Below are 23,315 nucleotides of genomic sequence, written 5' to 3' on the forward strand. Positions count from 1 at the left end.
CGCGAACCAAGCTTCAGAAAGCTGGGGTTGAAGAAATTGGGGTATTTGGAAAGAGGAGTTCGCTCGGTCGTCGTGAGTTTCTTCTACCGAATGATGCCGACACTTTTCTACTGTCATTCTTTTTCAATACCTCATCAACCGCCAGACCGGAGAATTTATTGAGTATTGATTTATTATATAGGAGGAAAAGGAGGAGGAGGAGGAGGAGAAGGAGAAGGAAAAGGAGGAGGAGCGGCGATGAAGGTAAACTCCGATATCGGTCTGCTCCCCCCGGATCCAGCGTCCTTCTTCTTGTCGACCTCACCTATCCATCAAACTATCATAAACATCATCTTAGTATACAGAAAATGGCCTTTCTCTTAGCACTACCTACCTACCTACTTACCTACATGTGCCTCCTCTCTAATACAACACTGAACCGTTCAAGATACACGTCAGCCTAACTGGGGAGTTGTTAGTAAGTAAGGTGAGAAAGAAATACCTAGAAAAGGAAAGATAAACGAAACGAAATAATCGCTCAGTCAATGCATTGATTGATAGTGATTATAGTCCTCCGGACCTTTCTTGTGGTGTTCACCAAGAAAAAACGAAAAGAGACGATTTAAGTTTTTGAAAGCCAGCAAGTATTGCTTGCTTGCTCAGTTTTATTGTGGATTATGAATATCAGATAGCTAGTAATAGTACATCCCACTCCTCATCTTGTCTCTGTTTGTTTCCATGTGTCTATTGTGTTCGTCCTGCTTGTGCAAAGAAGCTTGCTGGGTTGCATTGCTGTTGCGAAAGAAGAAATCTAGGCGACAGTAGTAGACTTGCCGAGGACGGTGACTGGGACCTGGATCTTGTTGCCGTTCAAGTTGTCGCAGAGGAAGACCTGATGGGTGGTATGATCAGCATGTGTGTCTAGATAGTTGTACTACTCTGGGGAAGCTGCTTACTGGAATCAAGCCGCCAAGCTGGTTGTTCTGAGAGCAGTTGGAGTAAGTGTCGTGCTCCTCCTCCTCACCGTGTCCGCCGGATGGTGGGCCAGCTAGAGATGTAATAGTCAGCAATGGCAATGGTAATGGGAAGAGGAAGAAGAAAACTCACGAGGACCCTGGAAGCAACCCTCAGTCTGACCCTTGGGGCACGACATAGCGCCGCCCTCGTGGCCACCAGACTCGCCGCCGCCAAAGCCGCCCTGGCCGCCAGCAGACTCGCCGCCGCCGAAGGAAGCGCCGCCAGAAGACTCGCCGCCGAAAGAGCCGCCGGCACCGTAAGAGCCACCGGCACCGTAAGATTCACCGCCGTAGCCACCGCGAGCCTGGAGGGCTGCTGGCTTGGTGGATGGGTCAGAGACCGGAGCGGCGGCCGCGAGGGCGGCGGCGAAGGTGACAATGGTGGCGATGGTGAACTGCATTTTTGCGGTGGTAGTGGGTGTTTTTGTAGTTTTGTTGGTAGATGAAAACGAGTGAAGTGAAGTTGGTCTTTGTGAATGAGAGACTGTTGGTGTTGTGGAAGCTGTTGTTGTTGCTGCTGTGCGTTGCTGATGGGATGATTTTCCTTCAGTGGTCGAGGGAGCCGTCTCTTATAGGCATTTGGACAGCAGTGTCTTCGTCATGTCCTGTCTCCAGAAGTCATTTCCAACCACCTTCCAACAGGAAGGTGTGCTGGCGGTGTCTCGATCCGTACGCTGGAACGCCAATGTAACGTTATCCATTCGACGCCAGTTGGATCGTATTGTGCGACATTGTCCAGCGGACTGAGACGGAAGCATCGCCAGGACGAAGATGCTTCTCCCTGTAGCCTGTCAACTGTCTCCAACGGCTTCTGACTCGTTTGGTGTGAAGAGCGTCGAACGCCAAGACGGACTTGGAGAAGGCTGGGATACCTCTCATACGCCTGTCTTGATTGACTTCAGCGTCAATCGCCAGGAGCTGAAGCTGATCGTTCTCTAATCGCAAGCCAGCTTCAATTTTGGCTCGAATTGTGCGGTTTCAGACTTCTCACTGCATTTAGGTTGGCATCGGAGAATATTGTATCGCTCCTGTGATTACCGTGTCCATTGTCAAAGTCATTGCAGCGTACCTGACGCAACATAGCAATACCCAGCCGGTGTTTCCCATGCCGATGTGCCGGTCATTGAACGTTACTGGTTTCGTGCTATAGATACCTACATGTGTAAGCCTTGAGAGCTGTTTCAGGTCACAGTTGCCGGCGCTTGGCTCTGCCGCCAATTTCACGGCACATTTCGACGGTTTAAGCTTCGAGAAAAGCTTGATCGATATGGGTTGACAGGTAGCCCAGCCGGGGATGGAATCTTGCACTCGCTCGTCACCCGCAAAAGAAGAAGGACATGACAGCTTCAGCCATAGTGTTGTTGCAACAGTGGCACTGGCTGCATCATGTGGTGGCCATCCCTCGAAGGACCTTGAAGATGAGGTCCAGTTACAGCACTACTCAGGAACATAGTTTGCATCCCGAGCGTTGAGGAGAACAATCTCATTGCAGAGTACAGGATGGCCAGGATGAGTCCGGAATCGTGACAGGTCTTGCAGTCCGGCAGCGATTCCACCAAGACGCTCAAGATTAACTTGTTGGCATGGTTACAGTTCGCTTTCACTTTCAACTTTCGTGTACCTTCGTAGGCTGTAACTGTAACTCATAGCTGTGAGTTGCCGGAATGACGCACTAGTTAATACTACAGACGAGTCAGCGTGAAGAGTACCAACCACCTAATACAGATAGACTTTGGACACACAGTGGACACCTGTAACGGCCGCCACAGCCGAACGGCAACGCAAATCGCCCCGGGTTCTAGGGCAGTTCTACTCCGACTTTCTCACAGCAAGACAGGACGACATCCTCAGCGGGCCGCAGAAGCTCACCGAACAGCGAACGCCAGCTGGAAAATTGGATGTGCCGTCCTATGTCTAGAGCTGGATAGATGATAGAGAGAAGACTTCGTGTACCAGCCAAAGTATAGGAGACAAAACAAGCTCAACCCGGTGACTACTCATGTAGGGAGCAACTGGCGCCGTATTCGAACAGGAGTAGCCTTCTTGCTTTGGTCATGGTCTGGTAGACAGAGGCCGGCGTGCGTACGTGTTCATCATTCGTATAGGCCCCGTCTTGTCCCGGCGGTGTTGTTGTTGTTGTTGTTGTTGTTGTTGTTGTTGTTGTTGTTGAGTCGTTGTGACATTTCAGATGAGTGTCGCCACAAGAAAGAGGAGGAAGTGTCCAAATTCCACCCCTTTCCCTTCCCGCGGAAAGCGGCGCGATACCGGAACAGAAAGACATTTTAGTAGAAAACGACCTCTTCTTCCTTCTCGACTACATGTATGCCATGCCATGCCATTCAAACCCTTTCAACAACTCGGGAAAATCTTCATCACCATTAACATCACCATTATCGACAGTACCAGCATCAGCACCCAACGACAGTCTTCTACGACCGGAGGGCAGATGATTGTTGAATGACGATACCGTATGTATATACTTGTCTATAGGTCAAGATCTCAAGCATTCAGGAACAGAGCGAGTGATGGACCTTTCGGCTCTGGTGTTGAACAGCTTTGGATACACTTGTATACTAACTGACTACTTTTTGCTCCCAAAAATCACATTTCTTATCTACCTTGACAATCATATCCATTCCCATTCCCGACCCTCCAACGCCATGCTAGAATGCAAGAAGAAGCCCCATTCTTTTTGACTTCTTTATTGCTGCATAACCTTCAAGCTCTCAGAAACCTTGAACGGAGCTTCCGTCTTGCTTTGAATCTCCTCTACCGTGACACCCTCGGCATGCTCAATCAAAGTCAAGCCATGTGTGAAATCAACTTCAAAGACGGCCAACTCGGTAATGATGAGGCTGACGCACTTGGGTCCCGTGAGAGGGAAAGTGCAAGTGTTGAGAATCTTCGGACGACCCTTCTTGTCCGTGTGTTCCATGGTGACGACGACCTTGGTCTTTTCGGGGTTGGACACGAGATCCATGGCTCCTCCGAAGCCCTTGATCTTGCCTGGCAACATCCAGTTGGCGAGATCACCTTTGGCAGAGACTTGCATGGCACCGAGGATGGTCAGGTTGATGCGTCCGGCTCGGATCATGCCGAAGGATTCGTCACTGCCGAAGACTGCGGCGCCCGGTCGGAGTGTGACTGTCTCTTTTCCGGCGTTGATGAGATCGGGGTCTTCTGTGCCCTTTTGGGGGTATGGTCCGAGGCCGAGAATGCCATTCTCCGACTGGAGCTGCACCTCGATACTGTCGTCCACGAATGATGGTGCCAGCATAGGCATGCCAATGCCGAGATTGGCGTATTGTCCGTTCTGGAACTCTTTTGCAGCTCTTCTCACAATCCTCTCGCGCTTGTTTGCTGTTTCTCCTGACCCCAGAGCACCGGCTTTGAGCTCCTCGGGGCTCTTTGCGTTGACCACCTTTTCAATTTCCTTGGATGTGGTGGATTGGATCACTTTGTTGACGTAGATACCTGGCACGTGGACCGCTGCGGGATCGATCTCTCCGGGTTCGACAATGTGCTCGGCCTCGACGATGGTCTCTTTCGCATTCCTCGCCATGGCGCCGTTGAAGTTGGCCGCTGCGAATCGGAACATGACATTACCCAGACGATCTGCCTTCCACGCCTTGATGAACGCCACGTCACCCTTGATCGCCTCTTCCAACACGTATGGCTTGCCGTCAAACACCTTGATATCCTTGGGCGAGCTGAACTGCACCACATCGCCCTCGGCATTGTGCTTGAGAGGAAGCTCTCCCGAAGCCACCACAGTGCCCACAGCAGCAGGCGTGTAGAAGGCCGGCACACCTCTCCCGCCCGCCGAACAGCGCTCCGCAAGCGTCCCCTGGGGTGTGAGTTCCAGCTCAATCTCGCCAGTCAAGTACATTTTCTCAAACACCTTGTTCTCGCCCACATAGGATGCAATCATCTTTTTCACTTGCTTGCTCGCCAGCAGCTTGCCCAGACCGCTACCGGGCACGCCTGCATTGTTCGACACTGCGGTCAAGCCGGTGATGTGCGGCATCTTCTCCACACTGTTGATGAGAGTATCGGGCACTCCACAGAGACCAAATCCACCACAGAGAAGGGTCGAGTTGGGCTTCATATCCTTGAGAGCCTCTTCGGGCGAGGAGACGACTTTGTTGATGGCATGGTTGCGAGACGAGGAGGCGAATGTACGTGCTAAGAGTCGAGACTAGCATCCTGTCAGCAGTGTGCCCCTCCTGGTCCTCTGTGACTGGAGTGAGTGTCCTGGGCATACTGAAGGTGTCGTCCTGCTGAGGTTGATGGCGGTTCGCACGCCCAAGGTGATGGAGGATACCATGGTGGTGGATTATGTGCTTTGGAGCAGAAACGTGGAAGTAGTAGGAGGTAGATGTAGCCCAACTTCAGCGATCAATCCCCCGTGGTAGGGAGATGGTATGTATGAAAGCAGAGGAGAGGGAGAGAGGGAGAGGAGGGAGGGAGGGAGGAAGAGAGAGAGAGAGAGAGGGAGAGTCGAAGTCAGAAAAGACATGTTGAAGCAGGTCACTAGGTAGTAATAGTAGTAGTGGTAGTAGTGTCGACATGGTCGGCATTGGACACGGTACGTGTGTGCTTGTTATCCGAGTCTCGACCCAGAAGTCGGATCTAGTTCTGCCTTCTACCTCCGTAGCCTCCGCTCCGACTCCAGACCAAGACCCCAGGACCCCACACCTCCCCTGCTCGAACCAATGGCGCGCCCACATCTTCCGCTCTCATCTACCTCCCGATCTTATGATGTATATGCGTAGGTAGTACTTCCGCACTTTGAGAACGACCCCATCCCATGTACATACTATCATTGCTACAGCATACATGTACGTATCCAGGAAGAAAAATACAAACAAGGTACATGCACATGTAGACCGGGAGGCTGGAGAGAAGACGAGGTATATAGGGCGGTCGAATTCCGTGATCGGAACATCCTCACTCACAGCACTCTTTCTCCACTACTTTCTCCACTTCTCCGGACTATTATTACCTCCTCCTACCACTTAAGGTAGGTGATTATTCCTCCTCACGTTTACCTAAAAAGGACGTTGAAATAGATATTTATTCCCTTTCTTTTCCCTTCTCCTTTTCAAAAAAATTCATGTACCCAAGGTAGCCAACCTCACGGCAAAGCTTTTATCCCCCAAGGACTCTCTTCCGACCTCGGAGTACAGAGGTGCTTGCCGAAGTGGCCCTGGTCGAAGCTTACGCTAGGGGCGGTCCGCGACGGGCTAATCGAGAATGGACAAATCAACCTGTTTCTTCAACGAGAAAACCTGTAAGTGGGAAGATTTTTCCTCGTACTTGCCAGCCCCGTACTACCGATATCAGCTAGCCCGGCCGGACCGCTCCTAGCGCTTGCACAGACCAGGGCCACTTCGGCTAGCACCTCTGTACAGACAACCCATGAAAAAAACGCCCAGACCGGCCGGGCTTTACCGGGTCAGACAGACCGCAGCAGCGCAGCAGGGAGGTAGAATCATAGTCGATGTTCTACCACCTACATAGACCTCAGGTAGTTAGAGACAAAAGGAGATATACATACACATACACAGATATGGATACTGTACCTTACCTTCTAGATACTTGTAGGCAATACCTAATCAAAAAAAAAACCGCTCTCAATCTACCGGAGGTACCTGTACCTGTACCTGCATGCAAGCCAGCCAGTTCCTCGGGCATGATCTGATGTGAGGAAATTGGCAACGGTAGATCCACATCCGTCTTTTCCAATGGAAGATGGAAGACATATGATCAAGGTCTGGATGAAACGCTTTCTTCAGGTCATGCCGGAGCGTTGCACTCTATGTATGCTGTCCTGGATTCATCATGGTAAAAAAAAAGACAGAAAAAAAGAAAATGACAATGGCACACAATTCTTTTCGCCGTTCCGTTGTAACCATACGAGAAGTCTATCTGTTGTACCCGATTTCTGTATATGCAACAACATGTTGATCGTATCTGTATCCCATTTACATTCTTACCCATCCACCACCTCCAACACAAACACCCCTCAAGTTAGCCACCAAGGCAGCAGACATAAGAGTGAGTTCTCCTCGCCAACAACAATAATCTTATCCACACTATCCCTCCTTCATCATCTACAAGAAGAGAGCACCGAGAGCGGCCAAGACAGCCAATGGGCCACCAGTGGCGAAAGCGGCACCACCAGTGTAGGCAACTGGGGAGTTTCCAGTACCGTTCTTTGGCGCACCTGGGATGAGACCGCCAGTTGGCATGTAACCAGCTGGGGCAGTGGCAGACTCAGTGACGACGCAGCCACCTGGGCAGGCCATGGTAAGGGTAGTAGCCGCAGTGACGACGTAGGTCGATGCGCTGTGCACGAAGGTGGTTGGCTGTGGGCAGTAGGTCGTGATGGCAGAGACGGTGGCGGTGCGGTACACTGGGACGTCGACGTAGACCGAGGCGGAAGTCGAGGCGCTGGCGTACACACCTGGGCCCTGGTTGACGAGGTAGTAGCAGCCGTTGTCTGCCTGGCAGGTCTGGCCGCCAGGGTAGCTGTGGGCTGGGTTGCACGAGTAGCGTCCATCAGGTCCAGCAGATCCTGTGGCTGGGCATGATGCAGCAGCCGCTGGGGCAGACGAGGTCGCAGTGCGGTACTCTGGGACATCGACGTAGACCGAAGCGGAGCTCGAGGCGCTGGCGTACACACCTGGGCCCTGGTTGACGAGGTAGTAGCAGCCGTTGTCTGCCTGGCAGGTCTGGCCATCAGGGTAGCTGTGTGCTGGGTTGCACGAGTAGCGTCCATCAGGTCCAGCAGAGCCTGTAGCAGGGCATGATGCAGCAGCCGATGGGGCAGACGAGGTCGCAGTGCGGTACTCTGGGACGTCGACGTAGTTAGAGGCCGATGCAGACGCGGATGCAGTGCGGTACTCTGGCACATCGACGTAGACCGAGGCGGAGCTCGAGGCGCTGGCAGTCACACCTGGGCCCTGGTTGACGAGATAGTAGCAGCCATCGCTGGCCTGGCAGGTCTGGCCATCAGGGTAAGAGTGTGCTGGGCTGATGTAGCGATTAGCATGTGAACACTTCAGAGAGATGAGGTCAAATATCAATCCAACTCACTTGCAGCTGTAGCGACCATCAGCGGCCTTGTCTCCGGCAGCAGGGCATGCTGATGCTGGAGCGCCGTATGAGGCCTGAGCGGCAGCGGAGCCAACAATGGCGGCGACGACGGCAGCGGAGTACATTTTTCCTTGGTGAAAGAGTGGTGATTGGTCGGGTGATTAATTAAGGGAGAATGTCTGCTGTCCTATTGATGCGCGGTGAACGAGAGTGTGATGCTGTACTGAATGGACGGGGGGAGGTGTAGATACTTGTACTGTCACATCCTCATTCCCATTACACGGCTTCTCAAACCAATCTCAGGAGCCGTGGAGCTATCTCCCAAGATGGAATGATGTCTCCCATAACACGAGCCCAGGGATACGATCGCGGAACACGATTGTTCTACACCACGAGAGCCCCCAAGCGAATTGCAGCGCCAAAAATGACAGCGCAGACGGTGGCGACGGGTCTATTCGTGGTAAGCATTCGATGCCGCTACTGCAGGAACCGTTTTGGTCTCCGTATCTCGAAATTGTGCCGTTAATGTCAACTGGGCTTAGAATGATTTTGGTCCATGGCTGCGGTTCGTATTTGATACAGTGCACGTGATTGGCTTGTCATGTGGCGCCGTCGTTTGCCGCCAAGGTTTCGGCGAAGGCTTCCCAAACAAAAAAAAGAACACGAGATCCAAGGTCCACTAAGCACTACCTCCTACTTCTCTCCCTATCTCCTTAAGCTAGCCAGAGCCAATTTGGAAATGTTCGGGGCTTTACAACGTACTGTCTACTCGAGAACCGCCAGCCTGCAACCAATGCGCATCTGTACGATGACTGCCTCCTATATTGACGCAGACAGCGCCACACTATTTACGGTGAACACAAGTCGCCACATTGCTTTTTGATGTGATTTGGGAGGGACGAGTTGATCATACCTCCTAGTATCAGATATACTACCTCCTACTGCTGCATCCAATCCCTCTCTCGCTCTCTCTCGTTCTTCTCTCCCTCTCTCGCTCTCTCAGTTGCTGCCCAGGTGCAGCGTTAGCTAGACTGTCATCGAGGCCCTGGACGCGACCAAATTTCTACGCAAGACAATGTCGTATTCAGCTGACGGTGCGGTAGCCTTCGACGCCGGGGATATGCACCCGCAAAACAGCCGTTGAACTCTGTCGAGATCCGTAGAATCAACCGCCTTCCATTTGGAGCACTCTAACACACGACTGGTGCTTCAGATCACAGCCATGACTCTTCACGGGATTGCGGATGTGGAGGTTGACAAAGTGATCATCATCAGGTAAACTATTATGTCTCTGTTCAACGTTCACACAGGCGGGTTGACTCCCGACAGTGCGCCATTGTTATTACCCCACAGGATGCTGTTCAGGACCGAGTATGGAGAGTTCTCTTCATCCACAGTGCCGGCGCTCTCAGAGTTGGCTGGCGTGAAGATTTGACTGCGGTCAAATTTGGCGTCACTACCACCCACAGCGCCGCCAACACCACCACCACCACCACCACCACCACCATCTACCGGCGAGGCAAGAGATGCAGCATCTCCAAAGCTTCCACTTCGTACCTCCTCAATGTTCAGCTTGCGAAGAGCAGCGACGCCGCGTTTTACTGGCGCGGAAATCTCACTGGGGTCCACGGTCGAAGTGATATCGCTCATGAGCGCGATGAAGCGGGCAATCAGCCTGCGAGCACGATCGTTCGTCCTGTGCTCGCCGATAATGCCGATCAGAAGAGCTGAACTCAAAGCCCGATGCACTGCGGCCCACGACTGCCGTGCGAAGAAGGTAATGTTGTTCAAGCCGAGAAATGCTTCCACCGTGTTGATCAGATTCTCGACACATACTTGCTTAAAGGCCTTGACCAGCTCGCTCGAAGTTCTGGGACTGATCGCAGGCCGACAGAGCTCAGACATCGCGTAGCTAGTGTGCAGGTATAGTGCCCAATGTTCCAGTGTCTCCTGGCTCGATGTGCACTGTCTGGAATCGCGAAGGTGCTCGGCCGAGTCTCTCATAATACTTGCGATTTCCTCGCGGTGCTGATGAATGCGTGCGACGGCATCGCGAGAACTCGCTGCTTTTGCTCGATCGCGCACAATATCTAGACCCACCTTACACATGCGATACATTGATGCATGATAAGAGCTGACGGGCCCGAAGTTTTGTGGCATGGCCATGGTATTCACGTCCAAAGAAGCATTGCGATCGTAGGTGATGGACAAGAGGCTGTCTTGCCACACTACAGCCCACCATATTCGTGATCGTGGGAGGACAACATCGTGAGTGTTGTGAGGTGGGCATGCTTGATGCAAGCCAAGGCCTTGGGCGAGCCTGATGGTCAATCCCAATAGCGACCATGCAGTTCCCGCATTCTGCGCGAGGTTAGGAGTTTGCGCCTGCTGACACGCCGCAACTGGGGCAGGGCATACCATATTGTTGGTCATCACATTGCCGATGATGAGAAGCGCTTGTATGCTCTCGGCGTGTGGCTGAGATAAGAAATTCGTGAATCGCAAGCATTCGAACCCGCAACATACTAGGCAAGTTAGCATGTGTCTGACTGACCACAGGACGTGGAGGTACCCTTACCGTACACCTGCGAGGTAAGTTCCCGTTCCTTGCGCGTCAATGCACTACACTGGGCGCCGCTTGCAAGTACAGCAAAGAGCATTCCGAGCCAATAAAAGCTATTGCCGTATATCGTGTTCTCACTGACCCCATCGTCAAGGTTCTGGTATGAAGACCGAGTAATCAAGAACCCGGTGAGCTCGTTCTCTAGCTGCTTCATGTCGGCAATGCCTGGATATATGATGTAGCCCAGGTCGCGATAGCTTCCAAAGAGTGTCATGATCTGATTGTCATTGGGGAGTGCTCTGGCAAGCTCACGAGCACGTTGCAGAGATCCGTGTGGCAGACCCCAAAGATCAACGAACGGGTATGTCGCAGACTCATTGTCGAGGCCGAACATGGGTAGCACAGACTTGCCGAGGAATTCCTGTAATTGCTGTTGCTCTTGCGCGCCCGGTGTTTGTCCTTGGCTCAATGCATAAAGCATGGCGGGCACAGAGCCACCGCCAAGATGCACTATCTCGCCAGATTCATTCCGAGTGTGTAGGCCGTGGAGATCTGTGTGGTTTTGCGAGCGAAGACCATTGCTGCTCTCGGTGGCATCGCTTTCGTGCATGCCACTGTGATCACCAGTATTTCGGCGCACCTCACGTCTCAATTCCGTGATGGCGTTCTCGAGGCTGTGAAGCTGGCGAAACAACATATCAAGCTGGCCTGTACCTACAGCGACATAGCCGGGTCCAGGAGGCGCAGTGAGCAGCGGTCCAGCGGGCGCATCGCCCATCATGGCAGCAGGTGGATGCCCGTCAACGTTCTGTCTCTTGTTGGGAGGGTGATATGAACACAGTTCGGGATGGTCTCTGTCTCGGCATGTCTGGCAGGGGCGCGAGAGATCGCATCTTCGGCCGGTCAGCGCCAAAATTCGAGCGAGAACGCATGGTCAATACGCCAACTTACTTCACTTTACGCTGGCGCTGTCATATCATCATCTGTCAGTCGGCGGGTACTTTCCGGGAGCGCAGTTGAGGGAGTAAGGAATGGTGTCGCAAGTGCAACAACGGACGTACACAAGGGTAACACGCTTTGTGCTCGCGCGCCTTTCTCTTCTTCCTAAGAAACTCGTCGACTTCTTGCTGTGGCGGCGCCGGTACAGGCACGGCCACGGCCACGGCCCCGGGGTCATTGTGGTTAATGTTGTTGTTGGTATTGTTGGGGTTGTTGGGGCTGTTGGTGTTATTGTTGTTGTTGTTGTAGCTCTCCAGGCCTGCCAGTTGCGGGTCCATTATACAGTATTGATGTGTGGTACCGGTATAACGAACGCCTCACACCGAGTCTCGCGCGAGATGGTCGTCGCCGCGCCCGGAAGTGCAGCGCCGGCAGCCAGCGGCGTCTTCGGGAGAAATAAAAGTCACAGGCAAAGGCACACAAGCGACGTCGAGAGTTCAGTCAACGCGGGCATCAGGTGCGCTTCGGCAGTGTCCAGAGGAGAGGTGCAAAGTGCGCGGTTGCGATGGATGTCATGGAAGGCAAGTCAACCTGGCTCACTTTGTGCAAACATTGGTGGCCTACAAAAATAGAGATTCAGGGTTCGCGGCGTGCCGCGCCAAGGCTGTCTCTGTCCGTTTGACATCTGGATGTTCCACATGTTCACAAAAATCTCAATTGAGCTATCGGGAGTATCTACGCTAAAATGGACGACTAATTGAAGACTTTACAGTAAAGGCAATGCTAATTCGTATCATCCTCCATGGCATCGTCCTCGTCGTCCGAAGATGGTGCCTCGGAAGCAGAAGGATTGAGGGCCACCATACTTCCAGAAGTCTCTCGGGGCTGCAGCGCAGCAGCGGCTTGCCGTCGCTTTCGTACCGCTCTCACGGCCTTCTCATATTCTTCGCGAGTCATCGACTCATTTGGACTGGCGAAGCCGCTACCGCCGCCCGCCGTCGCTGCACTGCTCCCCGCCGGTATCTCTTCAGCAAGGCGGTCAGCGTATTGCGCGTCATACTCCCGCTCCTGTTGTCTGATTGCTTCAGGGTCAATCTGGCGCGCAGCAGCAAGTAAGTCGAGAGAACTGTCCGACTCTGCATCACTGTCATCGTCGTCATCCTCCTCTTCCTGTTCCGAAGACGCATAATGAAGCTCAACAGGCTGAGGTGCTGCCGCAGGGGGTGGTGCACCGGGAGAACCGTGTGTAATGGACACGTCGTCCTCCACATCAGAAGCGTCGTCCCCAGTAGAGTCTTCGCTAGAAGGCATGTAGCAAAGCGCTGCTGGTAGCTCGGATGGCATCAGATTTCGTAACTGTGTCGCGGTGACACTCTTCTGGACAAATTTGGACGACTGGGGCTTGACACTCGCCTTGTCGAGTATATGCGTGATCCTTGCCGGTAAAGATTTGCGCTGCTTCTCAAGTAAGGTGGGAGGAGACCGGGTCTCGTGCACCTGAACCTGTCGGCTTTCAACAGCGATGGCGAAATTGTCCGCAGGCCATACGCCACCAATTCCAGTTACCGGTAAATCCATTGGCTCGAAGCTGGGATTGTTGGCGTCAGACAACGGGAAAGTCGGGGGGAAGTTGAGTTCGAGTGCCTCCGGTATAGGATTGTCACTGAGGTCCATAGGCTCTGGTAGCTGAGAAGCACTGGCCAAAGGGCCTCGTTTCTCAGCAGTCTTGACCTGCGTTGAACCACAAGACCGGCCCACTGGCTCGCTGATGACAGGCGTATAAGGCGGTGCGTTGGCATTACCGTTGGTCTTGCGGTCACCACTCAAATCTGTACAGAACCTAGCATTGTTGTAGAAGATGATAGGCCCGTCATTCAGTGTCTTGTGCTTCCGGGGTGCAACAGTTTGTCGTCCCGAGCTCGTCTTTTCGGTAGAGGTTCCAGCCATCATCATAGGACAAGTCGATGATCCGTCGTCGTCCTCTTCCTCCGATGAACTCACTCCATCATCGGGGCTGTCCTTCTGGAAGAACAAGGGCGTGTACCCAAGTCTATTGTCAGGTGTTCTCCGAGACATGGCGCTGGCCTGCTGCAAACTGGACGAGACCGACCGATCGCTGCTGCGGTGGATCAGCTTTGGTCGTTTCCGTGGACTCTGGCCGTCAGGAGTGTCGACACCTGCAGACGACCCATCTCCATTGCTGCTCGAATGCGTCACTGAAGACCCTCCCTTCCAGCGGACCTTCCTGCCATCATTGGAAATCTCAAACTTCGAACTGAATTCATCCAGCGCCTTCCTTACGAAGTCCGAGGTGACGCTAAATGTGTGGAGTTGGGCAAGATTGATGAGGAGGTTCAGATATACCCACCCATGACCCTCTTCCGCTACTTCGGTTCCAGGGTCAGGTGGCGAGAATCCCAGATGGCGCATATATTCGATGTTGTCGGCAGGTACTTGCGCACGGTGAGGATCGAGATCAAGCGGACGGGTAGGCCGCTGCTCGGAGTCACCGGTGGATGTCTTGCTCACGAGAGCGGGTGGCGCGCGTTTCCGTTCTTCCATCTTGGTAACAGGACCATCATCTGGAGCTGAATCGGTGGCGTCGTTGCTATTGTCCTTCCGCTCACGCTCCATGATACGTGCTTCTCGTTTCCCTTCCCGTCGCGAATGTAGCCCTTGAGCCTCGCCGGCAGCTCTGTCTGCACGCGCGGCTAATTGAGAGACCTCCTGCTGCTGCATTGGATGTTGGTGGATACCGGCTGCAGCGCCTTTGCCAGCGAATATCTGCTCTAGCCTTCTTGCCACGAGCTTTTTCTTGGCACGCTCGGACATGTTCGCTGGGTTGGCCTGTGGGAGCAGTCCTTCGGAGATGTGGTGGAGATATGTGTGAATGTTCTGCTTTCTCAGAGCGTTCGTCGAAGCCTTATGTTTCGATCGGCCTTCGGCGCCAGACTGAGCGGAAGATCCTTGGCCAGACATTGACGCATAAGCTGAATCTGAGACTTGCGTCTGTGACGAAGCTGTCTTCTGGGTATTCAGGGAGGGGAGGATGGATCCGTATCCAAAGGTAGGGAAGCCTCCCTCACCCAGACTCGATGCAAACTGCCGAAGTGTCTCTTCCAGCTCGCGTTTCTTGTGAGGTGGCAGACCGTGTATCCGAACCTCGAAGAGCTTTTCATCCTTCAAATGCGAATCGTGTAATCTCTCGTACTTCTTGAGCCTCCTCTTCAGAGCTTTATTTTCAATTGTCAAGTCATCAATCACTCCCCGAAAGTCCTCAGTGCTACTGCCATCTGTGCCTCCCAGCGCAAGCAATTCGGTACGCAGTGGTAATGAGTTTGGGCCGCTATGCGGCCCTATATGATTCCTCATGTATTGCCCGTGAGCATCCGGAGGGGTGGTGGAAGACGAGGAATGGCGGTTGAAAAACGGCGGGTCGTTGTCGTTGAAGCTTGCGCTGGTATCATGCACGTCGTTGTTCGATGTCTGGAACCACTGCTCGGCGTTGCTGCTTTCTCCAGAGCTGTTCCTTCCCAGCGGTTGCAGACTCGAGGGCGATCCACTGCTATTCTTCGACCCATTGCTGCCTGTGTCCTTCCCATTCGTCGCCCTCGAGGCACTATTGTCGCTCGAGGTGTCGCTCTCTTTGGGACTCTTTCGACTGTGCGACGACTGTTTCAGGGACACCGATCGATGCGCTGGCGGTCGGCGGGGATGTCCCGAAGATGATGCCATGTTGGGTTGTGCGGGCGGAGTCATGACTATTGTCGGCGGCGGAAGTCTGGAAGCCATCTGTGGTAAATTTGGGTGACTCAAGTTATGTTGAAGTCCATTGAGATGGCATGGACGCCCGAACACTCGTCGGTATGTGGCGTGGCGTGGCGAACTCGTCGTGGTCGAATATGGGATTTATCCGTTGCCGATGGTGCGCCGATCTCACAGCGCAGCAGGAGATGCAGACGTAGACGGAGAGTGTATGTCGGCGGTGTGTGTGGTGTGTGTGTATGTGTGTGTGTGTGTGTGGTGTGTGTGTGTGTGTGTGTGTGTGTGCAGGAAGTGGGAAGACAGCCAGCTACAGTGGGATACCTTAGTTCCGAACAACGTGTAGTGTGGTATCCTTTCGTATTGTGGATCGCGATGGAGTACGGTCAAGGCGAAGAAGGGTCAGAGAGTCTGCCATCCATCGCGCTCCGTCATACAGATGATCTCAGGCTGGTAGGACATCGGACAGCAGTCGTGGGACGTTGCCATGGGCTGTCAGCCAAAGCTAAGCGCAGTCGATTCTTGTGGACATCGCCGTTCTGAGCCCAAAAGTCTGATGTCGGCGCGCGACATCGAGGTGATCGCAGCGAGGCGCATTTTGCGGCGATGAATTTGGTACGCAGTCGATCTGGAAGCCCTTCTAGCACGCCAAGCCTGGGATAGAGATCGAGAAGTGGTCGAAGATGTCTGACAGACGAGATTCGGGAGCTAGACCACTCTGCTTATTAACCGCACATGCAGCCAGATCGTCGATATCCACGCCGGCAACGAGCAGGGCAGACTAGAACAGCGATGCGACCTGTCCATGCCCATGTTCACCACCTCACAGAACACATGCTAGGTATCCCACCAGCTGCTATCTCTCTGGGAAAGGGTACATGTAATTTTCATTCGAACTACTAATACTACTACTGCTACCTCCTGCTACCTCCTACTACCTCCTACCTCCCACTGCGAATGCCGATCTGCCCTCCAGTCATAGGTAATAGCACTGGCAATAGTGCGACGCAGCATGTGATGGCCAGCAGCATCGAGCGACCACCGCGGTGCGTCCGAGTGCCGTCGTGCCATGTCTGGATCGTATTTGGCAATCCTCGATTCGACCATTACATGGAGATGTAAACGGCTATTCCTTGTTGAAAGAGAATGCACGAGTGCCGTCACTGCGTGAACCATCGACGATCTTGAGGCTCTGCCACCTTCCAACTGGCCCGTCTGTGTAGGTACATGTAGGTAGGGCCTGGTAGGCAGTACCTGAGGCACATAGCGCCGATCCTGTGATAATTCGAACACCACCTGTGCACCTGGCTGGATGTCGCCCTTCGCACCTTGACCCTTCACGCAACACTTTGTGGTGTCTTTGGCTAGAGTCAGCTGGAGAGGATCACACACCCGCTCAAGTGCCCTTCTGCGCCGTCATACAGGTATTCCGGATCCAGCAGTTGCACGATGAGCCCATGGAAAGGCTATGGACCTAAGAGGTAACCTGGAATTCTCCAGGGTGTTTCCAGAGTAATGCTACACGCTTGCCGATGCGTGGGCGATTGAGTATCCTGATAATTCGTCGCTATCCTGGTGACCTGATATCATCCTATGCCAGATCTCGGAGCATACTCCGGCTTCTGGGGCTAGCGCGGCCGCGTCAAAGTACCTCCTAGGCTCCTACATGTAGCTCGTGTCGTGAAATAATGAATAATCGTTTTTGCGCTTGACGGGGATGCGTCGCTAAAGATGTGCCCATGGAGTGATCGCAGATTCCATGTGGACATCCGAAGCTGTCGCTGATATTGCTGGCTTCCACACGGCCGCGGCGTCTCTAGTGGCAGTTCGGGTGTGTGGTATTGTAGTTTGGTAGTCTTCGACAGCTCGGTGAGTACATGTCTACCTAAGGTACCTTTCTTGCGACGGGAAGTACCTCCTACATGTACATTTATTGTGAGCCATCATGTCAGAGTCGCCCAGTCTCCAGTACACGTAGATCAGGTGAGTTAGGTAACGGCCCACGCCGATGGTGAGAACGTCCCATCAGCAGAGCAATAGAGATGGTACTGTAAGCGAGCGGCTAGCTCATCCATAGGTCTAGAGCATGCGAGATACATGTACCTATCGTGCCATACCTGTAGCCGGCCGGAGCTCGCCCGGTAGACACTGACTGTTGGGCTTCCACCGCCCAGGTGGTACCTCCACCTCCTAGGAGGTAGTCTGCAGACTCTGCACAGTGCACGCATCACTGTCACAATCGATACATGCCCGTATATGGAGACATGGGTCATCTTCAGAATGAGCTCCACTCGCTTGCCGGCGGTGCCCACAGATTCTCTCTGACGATGGAACAGACATTCATCGACGATTGTACCACTCTGGAAAACATTTGAATACAGTTCTCCCTACCTCCTACTACTCGAGATACCAGGAAGGATGGTCTCGAGCTGCTGACATTTCGACCAGGTTCGAAAGCACACATGGCACGAGCAATCACCGCCTCTGGTTTTGTCACCATACCTTACCATACCTTACCTTGGAGGTAGGAGGTAGGAGGTAAGGTCAGGTACCTTAGGTATTATTCCGGCCAGCCAGCATCACCACGTCGCATGCTCTATGGAGGCGCGTTCAACAAAAAGCTCAAGAACTACTCGCGTTGTTTTCTTCCTCACCACATCACCAAGAAAATTACCCTCGGGCAGATCTAGAAATCCTGGCCTGGACAGATCGAGGCCCGAAACCGCGTGTCAGCCACATGCATCAACAACACCCGAACAAGAACTGCTTGTGTGCTGACTCTTTGCTTACGATTGTGACGAGCCTATTCTGTCACACCATACGCGACTCGTGATACTGGACCCTGATCTTCTAGCCCATATGTACAACGTTCGAGATTATGTATTTGCCACCCAGGCGGTCACGTCAGTACCTAGGCGCACTCGTCTCAGTATCGAATGGCTATCGACTATGTATGGTACCAGCAGCTATGCGCGAAACTTTGCCAAAATGGTCCAGCTGAAGCACTTCTATTTTAGAGGACCTTCAAGGAGATAGTGGCAGGGTGTAGACGACGACGTATGAGACATCAGGTAAGGCATGGCCTCAAAAGTCAAATATACATGTACCTACTCTTCCAAAAAAGAAAAAAAGGGTCTTCAAAGGAACTCCTGCGAGCATGACATGAGTGGCAATTGTGCAGGACCCCTTTTGAGTCCCCAGGGCAGTTCGTCAAGCCACCTTGTGCCAGTACAGCTAGGCTAGGGTCTTCCACGTTGTGCCGCAAGTCTTGTCTGTTTTTGAAGCCCTCCACGATATGGAAGATTCTACGTACCTCAGGTATGTATAAACCAGTTCTCGAATCACAAGGGTTGAACTCGGTGTTCTAGGATCTCTTCGGATCGCAAGCCCTGTCAAACAGACATATATTGTATACTGTATGTTCCCATTCGCTGTTTGGATTCCTGCCTTGGTTATACCGTGTAAAGACCTAAAAGAATCCGCAAAGTGATCCTGGGAGGATGAGTATATACAGATAGCTAACCCTGCTCAAGAAGTCAGCACTTAAATGTCATATAGCTACCTAAAGTAGTTTATCTCTTATAGTTCCTTTGTGCTCCTTCAACACACTGTCGACCTGCCATCCTGCCGATTCCGCAATTGTTGGCTTTACCTTGTCTCGTTCTGCACCACCAGCCACCTATGAAAGGAACCCATGCGCAGTCGTCCGGCAGTCGAACGAATGCAACCTCCTGTAGTGGTTTACACTTCTCTGCCTCGCGAGCTGCGTGGATTCCATGGCGCTGTTTTCGAGAATGTGGTGTAGCACACTTCGCAGATTCTTGATTCCATCATCGAAGATTTCACCTCCTGTAGGAATCCAGGCATCGCAGAGTATGGAAGGCCAGTCGAGAATGGTCCAGGTGCAGATCAAATTATCATGTCGACGAAGCAGAGATGGCCTTCGATAGCCGCCCTCCTTCACGATATCTGCCGGCATATATCACTAGTCAGGACCTGCGCGCGGAGAAAAGGCGCATTCAAGAAGGAAAAAAAAACATTACCCGACAGTACGTACTACCTGATCTCGCTCCTATCAACAAACCCTTGCGCGCGCGCGAGAACAGAACAAAACAGAGTAGGAACTGATTCCCTGCCTTTATCTCGCAGTACTGTAAGGAGCGGGCTCCAATCCTTTCCGCGCACACATCTTCTACCACTGTCGTATCCCCACGATCACGCCCTGCACTTGTCATCTTCCTCGTCCTCCTCTCGTCCGCCTCTTCCCTTTTAGAACAGCACATCGAGACAACAGCAACATGCCAGCGCAGCCATGATACCCGCACAACAGCCCCCAGCTCCCGAGCCTCCTCCTCCTCTTGGATCTTGGGGTGGATACATGCCCTGCTGGTACATTCCCGGCGGGGGAGGACCTTGCTGGTACTGCATTCCACCTTGTGGCGGGTAGCCTTGAGGAGGATACCCTTGGTTGTAGTTTGGGTTATACTGCTGCGGCGGAGCAGATCCGTAATAATCGGTGTTTGCGCCGCCTACGGGGCCCGCATCGTAGTGGGCTTGTGGAGGTTGCTGAGGATAGGCGGGGGGCGCGTTGTCCTGTCAGGCGAAGTCGTTATTGTCAGTATACTACTATGGTGTTGGTGCTCGAGTTCTACTGGTGGGGGCGCCACATACGTATTTGGACATGGTGTTCGCGAGTTATGTGATGGTCGATGGTGTTGCTGTGTGGAATAAATATGTGCTTGAACGCGTCAAACTTTGCGCAAGTAAGGTATCTGATGTGTGAAGAGCGTGTGAGAACCGCCAGGGGATGGGTGGATGTATGCTGCTGGCGCTGTTGATGGCATAAGGAAGCCCTGTTGACGAAGGGGAGGACGGCAGTGAGTTACACATGGGTGCATAGCCCCGAGGAAGTCGAATCAAATTTCGAGCGATTTACGCGTTCCGCGGATCGCAACAGGTTCTCTCGATGCTAATGCTGCGCCTCGTCCACGCGGTAAATGGTTAACTACATCGTCAGGTGGGCAGAACAGTGGTGGGTGCAGATATCATTGTTGTATGCCTACGAATTGCAGGCTATCACTGCCTTGGCCTTTTAGTTTCGTCCCTTATCATGATTCATGGTACCTCATTGACCCGCCCCACATGACAACCAATGCCAGCCAGGTACGAAGTATCTCACGCCAATAGCATTCCCAGCACCAACATATACCTTTCCCAAACAGAATTCGAAAAACTTCCCTCTCCTCCAAATTCCTGAAGATTCAAACAGACAGACAATCACCATCTCAAACTCTGACACAAACGATGCGCTCTTATTAGCATCTCGGGCAACATTCGATCTGGTACGCATACGATGTCAGCTACCCGTTCTGCTAACAAACCAATATCGTAAGGCAAAAGAAGGGCAACAGACGTCGTAGATGCACTTCGGGTATAGAACGGGATATTGACATGTAATGCTCTTTCTCGTCTTCTTTGTCATGCATTGTCCCACTGGGCATTTGAGAGCAGCTTCATCGCAAAACTCATTCTGAAATCCAGTGCAGCCGACACCAATACCCGCTATGGTTTGACAGGCAAGCGCATGATGCACGCTGCTCATCAGGGCAAGGAGGATAGTAAAGGTAGAGGATGTGAGCATTGTGAGTTCGGTGTGTACTGATGAATTATGTGTAGAGCCGCTGGGATTTGTTTGCGTGGAGGTGGTGGAGGTGGAGGTGGATGTCAAGACCTGTCTGTATATGTGGGCAATGGCAGATATATATATGTGCCGACCCCCAGCAGTGAGAGGATGCTTACCACGTCGTCCTCGCTGCTGAACTACCAGACTCATCCCGGTATAGAACTCTGTTCTGTTCGTCTGTATACAATGTAGACCTGCCTTAGGTATATGTAGCTCCGAGTTCGCCCTTAGATAGTCCAATCACTCTGGACGCTCCAGGGTATAAGTAGAACCTGGCTCCCAGCATCGGACCAACGTGGCACTGTTTCTACTGATCATAATGCTGGTAATGGGGTCATGCGGAGGCCGGATGTATAAGGATCAGAGGTGGTGTTCTTCGAATTTCGAATAACAGATCTGCGCATCTCCGAATCTCCGATGTAAATACTCTCTCTAAAGGCGCATTCTCTATACGACAGCTTAGCTCAGGACTCAATATAATTAATACTGCTATATACTGGTCGAGTCGTATCGATGTCCATATACGTGTTGCACCGTAGTATTGATGTTAGATAGAGGTACATATATAATTGAAGGAGACGAAGCCTGGTGGTGTTGTCATTGAATGGACCCGTAAGAGAACTAGAGCGGAGAAGCGGCAGGTCCCAGCCAATAAACTCACCAGCATGTCGCTTATGTGGCGACCGCGATCGAGGAACATTCGGACTCCCAGCACAGAACACCGCACGTCACATCCACACCATGGCATCCAAACTGGCGCCCATGTTTCTCCGGGGAGGGCGGCGAGCCTTCCAGAGTGCCGTCAGGGAACAGCAGAAGCGGACATTCCAGACGACGCGGATAGCACAGAGCGCATCTCTCAATGTGGTATGCATGCCCCCAGGCAACCTGCACGGCTGTCCACGAGGACGACGGGAGGCACAAGAGACGTCTGACGAGGATGATGCAGCACCGAAATACTCCAGAGAACAACCCCGATATCCCCTTCAAGTTCAACAAGGTCAATGAAGAGCTCATCAAGGAGGTGCTTTCGCGATACCCGTCGCAATACAAAAAGGCCGCCGTCATGCCTCTTCTCGACCTCGGCCAGCGACAACATGGCTTCACCAGCATCAGTGTCATGAACGAGGTGGCGCGACTGCTCGAGATGCCCCCCATGCGTGTATATGAGGTGGCCACTTTCTACACCATGTACAACAGGAATCCCGTGGGCAAATTCCATATCCAATGCTGCACAACTGTGAGTAAGAGTCAGAGGGAGTAGTGTATAATGGCATACTGATTATGGGCAGACACCATGCCAACTAGGTGGCGCTGGCAGTGACGTGATCATGAAGGCCATTGAGGAGGAGCTCGGAATCCACCACGGTGAGACGACCGCAGACAATCTCTTCACATTCACAGAAGTGGAGTGCTTGGGTGCGTGCGCCAACGCGCCCATGGTACAGATCAATGACGACTACTACGAGGACCTTACGCCTGAGAAGACCAAGGATCTGATCAGGGCGCTGAAAGAGGCAGCTGAGAAGACGGGCGCAAGTGGCTGGGCACCAGGACTCGCCGGTGATGCGGGCAAGGACAAAGTGTCGGGCAATACCACTGGCTACAAGCTCAAGCAAGGCGGTGTGGGCTACACCGCGCAAGGCGTGAACATTCCAGCTCCAGGACCGTTGAGCTCACGCACATCATGCGAGAACTCGGCCGGCCGCACGAGCCTACTGGAAGAACCACCGGCCATCGAGACGATAATGAGGAAAGATGGAGCCCTCTAAGAGCGATGTAGATCTAAATACAACGATGACAATGAAGAAGCATCATCGCAGACACTGCATCATGGTCCGGAGTGCATTCATTGCATGACCACGAGCAGCAACCAGCAGTTGCAGTCAGCCACGTGAGCGCCAACCGGATCACCATCCGCAGATTTCAGGTCTGAGGTCTGCACACTTCTGCACATCCTGCGATCTCTCCTCTGCGTGTCATTACTAGTATCGCATGCCTTGAACCGTCTCACAGTGCGCCGTGCCTACTGCTGAGCACGACTCTGAGAGATGCCATTCGCCAGTTCTGGAGTTTTAAAACTGCCCTAATCCCGGGAAGGACCTCGATGCGAAATTTGGCTTCTGAAACTACTAGTCCCAAGTCGCCTCTTTCATCCTAGAACTCAATTGTCGCGCTCGGACAACTATCCTACTGTGCTATACGTCTCGTACCAAGAAGCTAAGTGCCTACCCAGTGTCAATCCTCATTCACTACTCCTTTCGAAGGCTTT

At 52.8% G+C, this 23,315-nt stretch overlaps 10 protein-coding genes across 10 annotated transcripts; 1 reads left to right on the forward strand and 9 right to left on the reverse strand.

Moving 5' to 3' along the window:
- Nucleotides 1-637: 637 nt before the first annotated feature.
- On the reverse strand, nucleotides 638-1,458 carry SEPMUDRAFT_149195 (uncharacterized protein). The gene is made up of 3 exons (XM_016905401.1): nucleotides 1,087-1,458; nucleotides 936-1,027; nucleotides 638-871 (listed from the first exon to the last, which is right to left on the reverse strand). Exons 1-3 carry the CDS (start codon nucleotides 1,394-1,396, stop codon nucleotides 791-793), a joined length of 483 nt encoding a protein of 160 aa, XP_016760683.1. The 5' UTR covers nucleotides 1,397-1,458; the 3' UTR covers nucleotides 638-790.
- A 2,078-nt stretch (nucleotides 1,459-3,536) lies between these two features.
- Nucleotides 3,537-5,403, reverse strand: SEPMUDRAFT_149196 (succinyl-CoA:3-ketoacid-coenzyme A transferase). The gene is made up of 2 exons (XM_016905402.1): nucleotides 5,260-5,403; nucleotides 3,537-5,193 (listed from the first exon to the last, which is right to left on the reverse strand). Exons 1-2 carry the CDS (start codon nucleotides 5,320-5,322, stop codon nucleotides 3,697-3,699), a joined length of 1,560 nt encoding a protein of 519 aa, XP_016760684.1. The 5' UTR covers nucleotides 5,323-5,403; the 3' UTR covers nucleotides 3,537-3,696.
- Nucleotides 5,404-6,881: 1,478 nt separating this feature from the next.
- SEPMUDRAFT_149197 (uncharacterized protein) lies at nucleotides 6,882-8,296 on the reverse strand. The gene is made up of 2 exons (XM_016905403.1): nucleotides 8,097-8,296; nucleotides 6,882-8,033 (listed from the first exon to the last, which is right to left on the reverse strand). Exons 1-2 carry the CDS (start codon nucleotides 8,219-8,221, stop codon nucleotides 7,112-7,114), a joined length of 1,047 nt encoding a protein of 348 aa, XP_016760685.1. The 5' UTR covers nucleotides 8,222-8,296; the 3' UTR covers nucleotides 6,882-7,111.
- Nucleotides 8,297-9,207: 911 nt separating this feature from the next.
- On the reverse strand, nucleotides 9,208-12,040 carry SEPMUDRAFT_149198 (uncharacterized protein). Its single transcript, XM_016905404.1, has 5 exons — nucleotides 11,721-12,040; nucleotides 11,611-11,627; nucleotides 10,675-11,552; nucleotides 10,515-10,621; nucleotides 9,208-10,457 (listed from the first exon to the last, which is right to left on the reverse strand). The coding sequence occupies exons 1-5, from the start codon at nucleotides 11,934-11,936 to the stop codon at nucleotides 9,399-9,401; spliced, it is 2,277 nt and encodes a 758-aa protein (XP_016760686.1). The 5' UTR covers nucleotides 11,937-12,040; the 3' UTR covers nucleotides 9,208-9,398.
- Nucleotides 12,041-12,293: 253 nt separating this feature from the next.
- On the reverse strand, nucleotides 12,294-15,573 carry SEPMUDRAFT_149199 (uncharacterized protein). Its single transcript, XM_016905405.1, has one exon. It carries the CDS (start codon nucleotides 15,388-15,390, stop codon nucleotides 12,382-12,384), a length of 3,009 nt encoding a protein of 1,002 aa, XP_016760687.1. The 5' UTR covers nucleotides 15,391-15,573; the 3' UTR covers nucleotides 12,294-12,381.
- Nucleotides 15,574-16,233: 660 nt separating this feature from the next.
- On the reverse strand, nucleotides 16,234-16,993 carry SEPMUDRAFT_149200 (uncharacterized protein). The gene has a single exon (XM_016905406.1). It carries the CDS (start codon nucleotides 16,534-16,536, stop codon nucleotides 16,285-16,287), a length of 252 nt encoding a protein of 83 aa, XP_016760688.1. The 5' UTR covers nucleotides 16,537-16,993; the 3' UTR covers nucleotides 16,234-16,284.
- A 2,046-nt stretch (nucleotides 16,994-19,039) lies between these two features.
- On the reverse strand, nucleotides 19,040-19,339 carry SEPMUDRAFT_117146 (uncharacterized protein; the record flags this gene model as incomplete). Its single annotated transcript, XM_016901311.1, has 1 exon — nucleotides 19,040-19,339. One exon carries the CDS (start codon nucleotides 19,337-19,339, stop codon nucleotides 19,040-19,042), a length of 300 nt encoding a protein of 99 aa, XP_016760689.1.
- A 60-nt stretch (nucleotides 19,340-19,399) lies between these two features.
- On the reverse strand, nucleotides 19,400-20,191 carry SEPMUDRAFT_149201 (uncharacterized protein). The gene is made up of 2 exons (XM_016905407.1): nucleotides 20,032-20,191; nucleotides 19,400-19,953 (listed from the first exon to the last, which is right to left on the reverse strand). Exons 1-2 carry the CDS (start codon nucleotides 20,041-20,043, stop codon nucleotides 19,630-19,632), a joined length of 336 nt encoding a protein of 111 aa, XP_016760690.1. The 5' UTR covers nucleotides 20,044-20,191; the 3' UTR covers nucleotides 19,400-19,629.
- A 439-nt stretch (nucleotides 20,192-20,630) lies between these two features.
- On the reverse strand, nucleotides 20,631-21,060 carry SEPMUDRAFT_149202 (uncharacterized protein). The gene has a single exon (XM_016905408.1). It carries the CDS (start codon nucleotides 20,999-21,001, stop codon nucleotides 20,717-20,719), a length of 285 nt encoding a protein of 94 aa, XP_016760691.1. The 5' UTR covers nucleotides 21,002-21,060; the 3' UTR covers nucleotides 20,631-20,716.
- Nucleotides 21,061-21,770: 710 nt separating this feature from the next.
- Nucleotides 21,771-23,291, forward strand: SEPMUDRAFT_149203 (Complex1_24kDa-domain-containing protein). Its single transcript, XM_016905409.1, has 3 exons — nucleotides 21,771-21,910; nucleotides 21,993-22,283; nucleotides 22,336-23,291. The coding sequence occupies exons 1-3, from the start codon at nucleotides 21,785-21,787 to the stop codon at nucleotides 22,813-22,815; spliced, it is 897 nt and encodes a 298-aa protein (XP_016760692.1). The 5' UTR covers nucleotides 21,771-21,784; the 3' UTR covers nucleotides 22,816-23,291.
- Nucleotides 23,292-23,315: the final 24 nt, after the last annotated feature.

The sequence above is a fragment of the Sphaerulina musiva genome (assembly GCF_000320565.1).
Source record: "Sphaerulina musiva SO2202 unplaced genomic scaffold SEPMUscaffold_5, whole genome shotgun sequence".
NCBI lineage: Eukaryota > Fungi > Ascomycota > Dothideomycetes > Mycosphaerellales > Mycosphaerellaceae > Sphaerulina > Sphaerulina musiva.